Raw genomic sequence first — 14,243 nt, forward strand, 5'->3', positions numbered from 1 at the left:
TGCAGGCGGTATTTAACATGAGGGCTCTATGCCTACTAGTGAGAACAAGAGCTAGGCAGGAAGTTTCTAAACTGAACATAGAAGACAGTTTGCCTTTGAAGCCATTTGCCTCCTGGAGAGAGACACCCAGAGGGATAGTGTTTAGTAAATTACTACACTGAGCCAGCAGACTAAGCTGCTGAATTATGGTCAGATTCAAATGGATCAGATGTGGAGAAGCCTATATTTGAACTGCTGGCCATTAGCAGTGGTGTTTGTTGCTATGGGAACTGGTGCTAAGGAACTATACAGAGATTCAGATTAAAGGGTGTGCGGGGTGTGGGTTGGGGGAGAGGATAGAGAAAAAAGCCTGAGAGGACATAAAAATTTTAAAAAAGCAATCCAGTTGTTGTAAAACAAGGCTTAATCCACATACCGATCCTGCAAACCATATATTCCTATAGAGTTCACATAAATAAATTCATGCTTTCCAATTAATTTGAGGAAAATAAAATATTGCCATGGGACTGTTAATTTCTATGATATTTCGGGCATAGAACCAAAGTGTAGGTGCAGTCTTCATGAGAATTTTAGATATGCTTGACTAGGAAGTCATTACATCACATTTATCTGTTTAGATGTGGGAGACATTAACGGCTTATGAATATTCATGGTGTCTGGTTAATTAAGTTAATTGTTCTGCAGAAGTGCTTGCACTTCCAAGGACAATTTTTTTTTCTTTTTTTCTTTTTGCCTCTGTGGCTTCTGCCTGGTACTTGTCTCAGTCAAGCTTTACGCAGCCAGCTACTTCTGTTCTTACTCTGTGTTTGTCACATTTTTACAGTGTTGGAATGTGGTTCTGAGTGAGCAAAGTCATTGGCAGTGTTCAGAAAAATCGCTTTGCAGGCTAATTAAAATGTTTACCTTGAGGTAGAACATTTATAGCTTTTGTGCAAATGCTAAAATTACATAGTTATTTATGTGAGCAGTGTGTTCTTTCGGCTTGTAAGCATCTTTAAGATAGATCATATCTTGTTTCAGGAAATTGTACTCTATCTTTTAGATTATCCAAATAAAAATATAGAGCAGTCTCTCATCTTACAATTTTATATCCACTTTCCTCATGAGCTTTTCTGCCCCCCCCCCCACTGGATGTCATTTATTTATTTTTTAATTTTTTAAAAAATATTTTAATTAGTTTACAGTCAGTATCTTTTGGTTAGTTTCAGGTGTACAGCATAGTAGTTAGACTATCATACACTTTACAAAGTGTCTCCCCTGATATTTCCAGGACCCAACTGGTACTTTACATACTTACTACAATATTATTTCTTTTTAATTTAGAACCTAAAATACCTTTTTTTTTTTTACCACTCACTGTGTTCTCTCCCTCTTACTCTTCCAAAGGAAGAGAAGAACTGTCATCAGTAGCTATTGGCAGTTGCAAAAGCAGCACCAAAAGCCAGCTTCACACTCAGGAGAGAACGCTGTGCCTCCTCCTCGTGGTTTTGGGTGCTCTTCACATTCAGAGGAACTTCTCTAGTAACGAACTATAGAAATGATCCCTGAAAGTATAGTCTTTAAAATACCATTCTTAAGGATTAAGGTACAACTTAATTAGAGTAGAAAATGACTAAAATAATTTTCTGACGTCTGGTCTTGCCTGCTGTAACTGCCAAGTTGTACGGAATTAAGGAAAAGTTGCAAGTTGCAAAGCCTGAGAAGACATGAAAGTAACAAAGTGATCTGTGGCATTCTAAAAGCACTTGTGCTTGGGCACGCTTTGCATACTTCAGACTCACAGGGAATAAACAGTCTTTATTTTTTTGAGTCATGATATGTGTCATTCTCTATTGCACATGACAACATTACATTATGCTTTTTAATAACCTTTCTAGAGGAATGCTTTTATGGCCATTCCTAATTAACCATGGTAATGGAGGAAATGGGTTTCATGGAGTACTGTAATCCATTGATAATCCTAAATATCTCACTCTAATTATATAGCCCCCTCCAAAACCTTTACCATAAATCTGACTGGGAAGAAAAATGCATTGATTTATTTCCTCCCCCCACCTCCCCAGTCCAGATTAATTAGCTGTTAGATGGCCAGGGGGCAGGCTGTAGAGGGTCAAAGGATTATCAGAAAGGACTCGGTATCTTAGTCCTGGATAACAGAACTAAGTATCCACGGAGTAACAGGTTTCTGGGGCCCCTTGTCCTCAAACCTTAGGGTTCATGGAAATCACCTTGAGGACTTGCTAAAACAGAAACCCCTACCTGGGCCTTACTCACAGACATTCCACTTCCATAGGTTATAGGTGGGACCCAGAAATTTGTCTTTTTAATAAGCTCCCAAGGTTGCTCCCTGGACCATGGATTCTAGAAGAGTGCCTCTCCAGGTTAATGTGTATGCACATCACCTGAGCATCTTACACAATGCAGACTCTGACTCGGTAGGTCCGGAGTGGGGCTTGAGAGTCGGTCTTTTTAAGCACCCAGGTATTGTCATTGCTGCTGGACTCTGGGCCATATTCTGGGTAACAGGGGTCACAGCCTAACTTCCCTTTTGATCAAGCATTCAGAACCAGCTTGCCAATTGGTTAAGGTGGACTTTTCTTTGCATTGCTATTGCTAGAGGTCTGGAAGTCATTCATGCTTAGGCAGATCCCTAATGACTATTATTATTTTAATGACGGTCTTGGTTGATACTGTCTGAGGTACCTCCACTTCTCCAACTGAGCAACCCATGCCCACATCGGTTCACAGTGAGGCTACTGCAGAGGCTAACGTACGCTCCCACAGGAATGTTCCTGGTTCACAAGACAAGCCTTTGCCTTCAAAGTCATGGTGCATAAAACATCCACACTTTCACAGCCCTCAGTGATTACTGGATTTCTTTCTCGTATTCTGTCATTGAAGAAAACTTGTAGCTTCTTAATTTGAAACCCTTCTTACCTCCTGGCAATGGCATGTGCCCTCAGAACCAGGCCTTTACCCCAAGACCTCAGAGACATAAATGTTATAGGGGCTGACTTGAGAGGGCCTTTTCTTCTGTAGGTGGGAAAAATTCATGTGGATTTTAAGTTTTTGCATCCTAATGCTTATGAAAATCATAACAGAAATCTATAATGTCTCAATACAGATTTTCACACCATGGCATATGCCATGGAATTAAATAATTTCTTCACCTAGGATACCATATGTCAGATAATAAAGGAATCCCTGTTTGGGTGAGAGCTTACCTCTAAGATTCAGTAAATGTATTTAAAGCTTGTCTTCTGTACTGTGTAGTGATTTTGTATATTTTCCTTAGTTATTATTTGGATTTTCATTATTTATGTATTTGTGCCTTTGTCTCTGCTCTCCAGAGACACCCTTCTGCTGTTTGGTGCTTCTTTTAGCATAGAAGTTAGAAGCCCACTTATTAAAGTTGGATGGAGTAGACTTTGATATGGCTAGTATTTTTTGGTAGAAAATAGACATTCATGATAGAAAAAGCTGTAAGAAGATACCGTAAATGATTTTCTAATTTTTAAGCTCTTTGAAGATTAAACAATCATTCAGCAACCATTTGATGTGCATCTAAGCTGTGCATGTAAACATAAATTTCCATTAATTTATCATCTGAATATTGCATAATGGCATTGTATAAACTAGGAGAAAATGGCTAATTTAAAACATATGCTGCATTGATGGTACATGTTTTAAACTTGATTTGGCAGGCTCTACTAACGTACTGGCCCATTCTCTTCATGGAATCGCTCATGTGGTAACTGCAACTTTGCACATTATATTGGGTAAGAATTATTTCAAAGACTTTTGTTTTATAAGGAAGTTTTTATATTAATATAAAGAAGGCTATTTTATTTTTGGCAGACTTGCCTGAGGAAAGACAGGTTCTTTGTCTCTCCAAGCAGAGAAATGTTTGCTTAAACTCAAAACTCAATTAGGCAAAGTTTCCGTGTTTGGGTTGCCTATCTTTTCATAAAACAGATGCTAGAAAGAGTAGTAAATGAAGCTATGCTATAATCTTGATAGAAAGACTGTTACAATGATGTTTAAGTTCACAGTTTTATAACCAGGTCAAGAAAATCTATGCACACTGTATAAGTAGTACTGTTTGACAGTACCAAGACTCCAGAGCTGGGATTATGTTATTAAAAGAAAAAAAAAAAGCACACGGTAACACTTTTTAGCCAGTGTACATCTGCTAGACCTTTTATTATCCCAATTGATGAAAGCATATAAACTCAAATGCAGTGCAAAACTACTGTTAAATCTAAGTTTACTCTGCATATGTACTACAACAGCACTTGCTAACCATGTTTTATATGACTTAGCTATAAGCTGAAAAATCCTCCCTTAGTACCTGAAAAAGCTGCAAATAGCAATTGCAGTAGTTGTAAGTAAAGAGAGATGAAGAGAAAACAAAAATATTCATTATGGTATAAAGTAGCTTGAGGTCTTCTGTAAGTAAATAAACATTCTCTTCTGGGTTTGCCATTTTGACAACTGGCACTGCTGTGCACTCGCTGCCTGACTGACACTTAATGTAACACTCAAGGGCACGTGCAGCCGGTCGACGTCTGCACCTTCAGCACCGCTGGCAGGCTTCTTCGCTTTGGCTTCTCAGCCATGTTTGGCTTTGGTGGAAAAACTTTGGCTCTGGCAGAAAAACATCGATGGATGTCCCCTAACCAACGGAGGGATTTTGCTGTAATTAAGGCACTGGCAAAACTTAAGTAAGCCTTTTTTTTTCTTAAACCAAGAATTTTCTATCCCAGAATCAGTGACTCTCAATGATCGATTTCATTGTGTTTTAGGCCAGAGGACTGTGAAATATCTTTTTTACCATTGAACAGCTCTCCAGATTTGCAAGAAAGGTAGGTAAACAACTCAAAGTACTATCTACACCTGTGTCTTTCTTTGAAGCATAAAATAGTTTGATATCAACAATTTATTAGGCTTGTGATATTTGGTTGATTTTTCTGACAGACTAGTGAATAATACAGAATTGCGGGGTCCTGCAGATACTAGCAAGCCTGTAGTTTGGTTTCTGTCTTCTGAAACAACCATCCATCCTCTCTCCATCCAACAGCTGTGTAGTGAGTGCCTAATGCATTCCAAGCACTTTGGATACAGGAGCCAAAAAACAGACAAGTAAACAAAACCCATAGTTTCTGTCTTCATGAGAGTTTCAATGGAGTATGGAATACAAACATTAATCAAGGTCACCAAAAGGAAGTACTGCAGTCTTTTAAAATAAGAAAGTCATTTTTTTTTTTTTACTGGTGATATTACCTGTGAGTGAATCAATGCAAGATAATTTAGCAATGAAATTATTCACATACTTTTACTTATTGCCTAATGTCAGAAAGTATTTAACATGTAATGTAAGATTCTATGATTTTCTCATATTTAATACATGCTATTTTTTTCTTTGTTTTCTTATTTTTAGGAAGGCACAGGGTTCTCCCAAATCTGGTGAGTCTGAAAGTACCTCCTGGAGATCCAGCCACATTCTGCTGGCGTTGGCTCTGGTGTGGGAAGGTAACCAGTCACTGTCATTGCCTGCAGACGGTGATGCTCGGTGGCACGTGATCCAGGGGCAGTTCCTGAATGTCAGCATTATGGCCATTCCTTGCCTGTGTTCCGTGGCACCTGGAGGGTTGGCACCTAATACCAGGTGAGTAAGCATTTTTATTGAATCATTGATACTTTTCTGTACACTAAAATTTTCTTTCAAAATACCCCTTCCCCCGAACTCTTGGCAAGCTAGAATATTATGAAGAGTTATTCTATCCTTGACTGTGTATTATTAACGATTTTAAGGAATTTGTCATTAGAGTAGGTTTAGAACAACTGTTAAACTGAAAAGATGATCAGACAGTCACTCTGATTTTTTAATATCACTGAGGGTAAAATAATGTTCCTTGAGTTTTTTTGACATGATGTTACTATGTTATTTTATGTCACTTTGCTTGCTTTGTTTATATTTACTAGTTCAGAATATTATATTTAATCTGGTTTCCAGTTTTAGTGAAGACGAAAATATTCTTAGCATGAAAAGCATGTATGTGTGCTTCTGTGAAACCTTTAATCAAAAGAAACATTTCAGTTAGTCTTAATCTGAGTAGCGGTCCATGTGGGGCTGCTGTCCACATTTCCTGTAAGACATCCGGAGACACTTTGTATATTGTTCCATCCACAAGATGTAGATATTTTATGTCTGGCACCTTCTTTTCAAGTGGCTGTCCATTATTGGTCTGAAAAGACTTCTCTCCCATTCCTGTGGAGCACAGAAGGAAGAAGCAGGAATGTTGTGTAATCCGCTCAAATCCAGATTTTCCCTTGGAGGTGGAATAAAAGAACGACCAGTGTACTTTGGCAACTTGTAACATTATTTGAATGATTCACTTCAAAATATTCCCTGTAAAATATTTAACCAGAATGATTAACACCTAGCAAAAATGATTGATATCATTATCATTATTATTATTTTGCTTTGGCAATTGATATGAAGGTAATAAACAAGGAAGTATCCTAAATTAGAGGAAAAAGGATACTTTTACTAATTTGTGCCAGGCACATAGGGTATGTTCTAATTATTAGTAAGTGTTGAAAAGTGGAATATAAAATGATTTTCATGTTGGCGAGTAAAAATTAAACCAATTTAAAAAAGAACATTTTGGAATTATTTTAGGCTGGGAAGAGATGGCATGATAGGTCAAAGGAGCATCGAACCCTGAGAGTCAAGAGCTCTGGCTCTGTGGTCATTTTTCCTTTGTGTGCCTTTGGGCAAGTAACTTAAACTTGGGGGCTTCTTTTCCTCAAGTAACTTAAACTTGGGGGCTTCTTTTCCTTGTGCATAAACTCACTGAATGGTGGGTAATCTCCAAGTCTCTTATAGCTCTAACCTGAGGTTCCACAAGATTTAAAGAGCTCTTTTTAAAATTTCTTTGTTGTTATTATTGGAATAACTTTGTATTTGCATTGAAATTGAGCTGGCAGTCACTTGCATGTATTTCTTCAAATGGCCTTCTAAAGCTACATCCGTTTGTGAGTCGCTTCTTTGGAATAAATCACACATTCTAACTTTGCAGTCTCTTATTTGAGCCCAACAGTTATGCCAGATTAAAATGCTCAGTCATTTAACTGAACATGTATGGAAGCATTTGTTCATTTTGGTTTTTGTCATCCATCCAACGGCCAGTTTGATTCTGTTTCCTGTGTCACTTGGACCTGCCCATAAATAAATATTTAAATCAATTTTAGATTTTAGAAAGTGTCAAACTGTTTGTTATACCATTTCTACATATTAACTGTTTTATAATACAGCTTTGAAAAACATATGTGGTTTCACATTTAGAGTTCTTAAGTACATTGGTTTTTAATTTATGTCTTGATAAGTTGATAGATTGCAGGATAGTTTATTTTATAAAAAGCCCTGAACATAAGAGCTTGCTGAGAAGGAAGTCAATTATCTAATAAAGCCAATTTGAAAGACTGTGTCATTTAAAAATAACACAGCAAAATATGATTTAAGAATTTTAAATAAATTCACTATGATGATGATTTATCTAGCTTGCCTAAAGCTTGTAGTAAACATCATTATTTGTTAAAAGGATTGATATAGTCATTTCTGCTATAATCTCTTAGTAAACTTAATGTCAAATACAAATATTTAATTACAGGTTAAATAATGGAAGTATGGCTCTTATAATTGCACGGAACACTTCTAGACCAGAATTTATAAAACACCTGAAAAGATATGCCAGTGTTAAAAATCAGGTATAGTAAATTCTTTTTGTTTCTTATGTGCTATTTATCATGGACAGAAATCTGCTGCCAAGAGTGGGCATCAAGTCCTGCCTCATAAAGAGGCTTTATTTTCTTATGAATATATTTTTATTCAACCTGCGCTTCCTCCAAATTTTGAAAAACATCCACCAGTGCTAATACAGACTGACCTTTTTTGAGCTATGGTTTGGAGATTATATATGTGTTTTTTTGTTTGTTTGGGTTTTTGGCAAATAGGAAATGGAGTGTTACATTGAAGCAAATCAGTGATGGAATTGCATGCTAAGGATGTTCTTCAGAATGAGAAGTAGTGAAATCCAAGATTTTTAGCCGTCTTGGTTTTATGGCAGCAGAATGTCTGTACACTTATGACCTCTAGATTTTCCTGCCTACCTGCGTTGATTGAAATAGACTTGCAGGTAAATCTGTAAAAATATATACCACTTTAATACAGACATTATTTTATTCAAAACTAGTATGTGTGGTGATATTTGCAGAGATAGAGGCAGAGATAGATAGATAAATAGACAAACAGACAAAATGGTTTTTCCATGGAAGGGATTTGTTTTAAAGAAAAGCAGCAACTCTCACAACCCAAATTCTTTGACAGATGTTTTGACCCATTAGGAAACTGAGTCTGGAAATATGTGAATTTCTGAAATTGTGCATCTTGAAGCACATAGGCATAGTTGTGAAACTCTGAAGTCTCACATCTGTTAAAGGTATAAAGTTGTGCCAGGATGCAGTTGGGGGAGGGCACGTGGGAGGAAGTGCGGCTGGCAGTGGAGTTGAGCTTCCAAAGAGGGGCACCACAAGGCTCTCTCTTCACGATTCTGCCTCTTTACGATCTCTGACTTCCTTAGGCAGTCCTCCAGAAGCTTCAGTTCTCTTCCACCCACCACCACATCGTTTGATCACTGTGTTTGGAGCAATCAACTGAAGTGCTTAGAAAATCACATCATAAAAAGTAGAGATTCAACATAAGAGATTCACTTTCCTTCAACATAAATCTCAAAGGAGACAGTAAAGAAAAGCAAATATAATGTAGGTTGTGAGCCTAAGTAATGACTTGATGTATGTATGTCTTGGGAAATACAGTGATTTATCGATTTTTAAAGGAATGTATGCCTTTTTCAATGTTACTAAACTTCTAAACATTAAAACAAACTACTGTTTTTCTTTGTATTGTATTTGACAAGAGGATTGTTTGGCAATGGATTGGGAAAAAATAAAACTGGACTTTCACTACAAAAAAAAAATAGAACATGCTCACTGTTTTTTCCACCTAAGTCAGAAAATAGAAACAGGAAAACAATATAAACAGTGGCCAAAATGCCATATTCCAAAAGGTATGGTATATTATTTGGTATACATTATTTGGTATACATTTTTGTAATAACTTTGTATTAAATGTATGAGAATATAAATGAATATTAACCTTAACATGCTCTAAGCAGCTCTGTATTTATTTCAGGGAGGCATCTATTGCACAAACAATTTATGGACGGTCTCTTTTGGAGTTGCCTAAGGGATAATTTTTAAGACAATTTTTATAGGTATCCCTTTTCCATATGAATTTAAAAGTACTTAGATGCTTAGATAAAATAAAGACAAAGACATAGTGAATATAAACCTCTATCTATAGAAAGATATTTGTTTTTAAAAATGAGATTGTTATGCAAGATATGTTCAACGTGTTTCTTTTTTCCATGTGCTCTGCCAGTCATATCCTACTTTCAGTGCAAGAAACTGTTGCCTCTGTATGAGTGTGTGTTTCATTAGGCTTACCGTGGACTCACTAGCTCTTTGCAAGATGTGAAGTTCGTGCTATTGCTCTGTATTTTTTTGTGAGGAAATTATAAAATGTTTTGCATAATGATATACATCAAGAATAGATTGATTTTCAAGGTGACTGCTTTCAAGCAGTGTTAATTTCATACATTTGTTAAAAAATTATGGAGCCCTGGCTGGCGTAGTTCAGTGGATTGAGCACAGGCTAGGAACCAAAGGGTCACAGGTTCGATTCCCAGTCAGGGTACATGCCTGGGTTGCAGGCCATCACCCCCAGCAACCGCACATTGATGTTTCTCTCTCTCTTTTTCTCCCTTCTTTCCCTCTCTAAAAAAATAAATAAATAAAATCTTTTAAAAAATTATGGACACATACACACATATTCATGTGCATAGCACTTTTGTGAACACGTTTTCAAAAATGAATATTTATATAAATTATAGAATATTATAAAGACCTGAAAACATAAGATTGCATAATCTGTCTAAACAGTAGCAGCTCTGTATCCAGGAAGGAAAACGTAGCACTTCTGCCTAAGGAGAGCAGCAGTCTAGGTCTCTGAACCTTCTGTACCAGGTTGAACCAAGTGTCCTATAGGTTAACAGTTGTAGGACATACTGAACACCGTCATTTGTGTAACTCATCCTGCCTCCACCACTCTGTGTACAACCAATAGAAGGTAAAAATTATCCTTCAGTTTCTTTTAACTCCATCCTCCATCTGAAAAGTTTTTACTGTCCGTATATTTCTACAATCACATTGACTATCATTTTTGGCAAGGAGTTTAAAATTCTTAAATGTTAATACTTCCCCCAGATGTTTGCAGCATCCTTGTCTTCTCATGATCCCTTCTAATGGGTGATCTCTGTTGTTTGGACCAAGTATCATCTCCTCTTGTGACCTGCAGGACCGCTGTGTTTTCTTGTGCACTGAGGTTACAAAACTCAGAGGCATCTTGAGTCCAGCACGTCGGCAGCTGACCTTAGTGTCTTTTTCCCTAAAGCTGCTCACTCCTTCCAAGGTTCCCTACAAAGGACAATGGCATTGCCCCATCCATCCCAGGGCTACCCTGGATTCTTCTCTCTCCCTCGTTCCTCACAACCAATCCACCAGGCAGGTCTATTTGTTCTCCTCTTAAATGTCTCCAAAATCTCTCCCTTACCTTGATTCAAACCTTAATTCCTTCTTGCACAATAGCTTTCTTCTGGTCCTTTTCTGTGGTCTTGTCTTCCATACTTCTCTCTAAAGGGTTTTTTCTAAAACACATATCTGATTTCTCTTCTGCTTAATGTCTTTCTCATTGTTATCAGGAGAACATCTAGTGTCCCCAACATGTACTGCATGGCCCTTTGTATTCTGGCCCTTGCCTGGCAAAGCCTCACCTCTTACCCTCCTCAACCAGATTTCCTGTTTTAGTCATTGTGTTACAATGCTAGAACTGCCATACAGATATGACAGACTAGATGGCTTAAATACAGAAATGGATTTTTTTTTTTTACAGTTCTGAATGTGAGAAGTCCCAGGAGGTGTTAAAAGGTGTGGCTTCTCCTGAGGCCTCTCTTCTCGGCTTGCAGAGGGCTGCCTTCTGGCTGTGCCCACATACGCTCTGTCCTCTGTGTGCTCAGGCCTGCATCCTGTCTCCGGTTCTTACAAGGTCCCTGGTCATACTGGATTGAGAGCTACCCTAAAGACCTCATTTTAACTTAATAAATTCTTTATAGACTATCAGCAAATACAGTTACATTCTGAGGTACGAGGGGTTAGGACTTCAACATAAGAATTTTGGGGGAGGAGGGAAGGACACACTTCAGTACATAACATTAGATAGTCTATCTTTAAAAACCTAGGACAGGTATTTATTCTGCCAGTTAAATGCCCAAACACCAGGATTGCAGTCAATATCATAGTATGCTGCTTCTTGGTAGTTGCTTGACTGTGACATAGCTCTGGATTTTTGCAACCATTGTTTCTCTCTCCAGAACTTCCCTCCTTCTATAGGCTCTTTGTTCTTTAAGACTCAGCTCAGATGGGAGGCTTGCCCAATATCCTGAGCTGCGCTGCCCTGTCTTCTTTCCTATCATGTAATTCTCACACCATCAAAGCATTTACATGTATCACAATTGTAACCATGTACTTCTCTTCCTCATGCCCCCAACACACCCTCATACCAGATACAAAGCTCTTGGCTCCCAAAAACCTTGTCTAACAATCTCTGTGGCTTCATAGGTAATAAATTTGTGTGGATGGGTGGATGCGGTTTCATTTTGTGATATACATGTATATACATGAAAACTGATGACTTAAGATAATAGACTTACCGGTGGTTGCCATCAATTCTTGACATTCCTTGGCTTGCAGGTGCATCACTTGTCTCCGACTCTTTCACCACATGGCATTCTCCCTGTGTGTGTCTACCTTCACATGGCTCTCTCCTATCTTATAAGGACACCAGTCATATGGGATTAGTGCCAACCATAATGACCTCATCTTAACTTGATTCCATCTGCCGAGACTCTTTCTGAAGAAGGTGACATGTACAGGCAGTAGGAATTAGGAATTCTAGATATCTTTATGGGGGGACACAGTTTAACCCATATTGTTAGCCAGTTATCAATGACTCACTTAAAACTCATAACTTTGAGTTTTTACAATGAATGATTAGAAATTTTTACCAGTGTGTAGTATGAAGGATGTCTCCAAGGCTTTACACCCGAGATGAGAAATCTGAAGCAGAGACCCCAGTTCTTCCTAATTAAATTCCAAATGTGAAACTTACCCCGGAGTTTGCTTTGTATCAGCCAAACTAGTTGGCAACTTATCAATCAAGTCAATGAATTATGTGAAATATGTAAATCTTTTCTATCAACAGATCAGTAGTAAAGATGATCTTTAATTGGAAATTCACAATATCATTACTGTGTACAACTTCAAAGACATTTACTATTTGTCGTAAAACAACTGCACGGTTGCCAGATCTAAATGCGGTAGGAAAGCCTCAGAAGAAGGGATCCTTCTTCCAGAGAAATTGGGGATCCTTGGTCATAAGTAGAGTTTCAAAGCTGTAAAAACATCAGCTTGCATGTTCATATTTACTTGCAAGAGAAAGCATCATGAATGCTCTTAAGTTGCATTAGCAGTTAGGGATAAAAAAAGTACCATGATTGTTTGAATTTTTTTTATTTAGTTCAACTTTCCATTCATTGAGACATATACTGTTGAAGAAGTAAAAGTTTACCCCAGGAATAAAACCAGGGCACACAGTCCAGAGGAGGAGGATCAACTGCACGGAACTGCTTCAGAAACCAGTTTCCCTTGGAATGTAGACGGTGATTTAATGGAAGTCACATCAGAGGTTCACGTTAAGTAAGTCCAGTTACTTCACTGCTTTCTATGTCCACCAGAGACACTAAATAGTATAATGAAAACCTTCTTTCTGTAACTATCAAAGCGAGATGTATATATTTTTATTTTTCTAGTTCCATATATATATATCTTTATTTTTTTATTGTTGTTCAAGTACAGTTGTCTTCATTTACTTCAACCACTCCCCCCACCTCACCTACCCGCATTTTCCACCCTCAATCCTAATCCCGCTTTGGCTTTGTCCATGGGTCTTTTATACATGCTCCTTGAAGACCCTTCCCCTGTTAACCCTTTTCCTTCTTCTCTGGTTACTGTATGTTCTTTATTTCCATGTCGATGCTTCTATTTTGCTCACTTGTTTCTTTTGATTAGGTTCCACTGATAGGTGAGATCACATGGTATTTGTTTTTCACCACCTGGCTTATTTTACTTAGCATAATGCTCTCCAGTTCCATCCATGCTGTCATGAAGGGTAGGAGCTCCTTTTTTTCTGCTGTGTAATGTTCCATTGTGTAAATGTACCATAATTTTTTGATCCATTCATTTACTGATGGGCACTTAGGTTGTTTCAGCACCTGGGTATTGTAAATTGTGCTGCTATGAACACTGGGGTGCATAGGTTATTTTGAATTGGTGTTTCAGGGTTCTTAGTATATAATACCAGCAGTGGAATTGCTAGGTCAAAAGGCAGTTCCATTTTTAGTTTTCTGAGGAAATTCCATACTGTTTTCCACAGTGGCTGCACCAGTCTGCATTCCCACCAAGAATGTACTAGGGTTCCCTTTTCTCCACAACCTCGCCAGCGCTTGTTTGTTGATCTGTTTATGATGGCCTAGATATATATATATAAAATTAACAAATCAGGGAAGGAAAAACAGATAAATGTACAATTTTAATAAAGTATGACTTTATATTTATACATTAGTTGTTATGGAGAATCAAAGAATTTTCCTTGGTTATAAGTGTCTACACTGGCATTCAGAACTATTTTTAAATATTTTATTTGTGCTATTACAGTTGTCCCGATTTTCCCTTTGACCCTCTCCACCAGCCCATCCACTACACCCCCAGTCAATCCCCACACTGTTGTCCATGTCCATGGGCCATGCGTGGACATCTGTTCTTTGACTAATCCCTTCCCCTTCTTTCAACCAGTCCCTGCCTCCCACATCCCCTCTGGCAGCTGGCAGCCTGTTCCATGTTTCTTTGCCTCTGAGTCTATTTTGCTGATTAGTTATTTTGTTCATTAAATTCCACTTATAAATGAGATCATATGGTATTCTGTCTCTGACTGGCTTATTTCACTA

General features: G+C 37.8%; 1 protein-coding gene and 1 non-coding gene across 2 annotated transcripts in view; one reads left to right on the forward strand and one right to left on the reverse strand.

The window, feature by feature from the left end:
* Positions 1-14,243, forward strand: part of CERKL (ceramide kinase like) — a 103,015-nt gene that overhangs the window by 84,122 nt on the left and 4,650 nt on the right. The window contains 7 exon segments of the mRNA XM_028509979.2: positions 3,705-3,779; positions 4,547-4,724; positions 4,806-4,865; positions 5,441-5,466; positions 5,560-5,668; positions 7,677-7,773; positions 12,758-12,936. Of these exon segments, the coding sequence (XP_028365780.2) occupies positions 3,705-3,779; positions 4,547-4,724; positions 4,806-4,865; positions 5,441-5,466; positions 5,560-5,668; positions 7,677-7,773; positions 12,758-12,936 (724 nt within the window).
* On the reverse strand, positions 1,349-1,560 carry LOC114495731. Its single transcript, XR_003684421.1, has one exon. It is a non-coding gene; the product is annotated as a small nucleolar RNA U3 (small nucleolar RNA).

This window comes from Phyllostomus discolor, chromosome 4 (assembly GCF_004126475.2).
Source record: "Phyllostomus discolor isolate MPI-MPIP mPhyDis1 chromosome 4, mPhyDis1.pri.v3, whole genome shotgun sequence".
NCBI classification, from domain to species: domain Eukaryota; kingdom Metazoa; phylum Chordata; class Mammalia; order Chiroptera; family Phyllostomidae; genus Phyllostomus; species Phyllostomus discolor.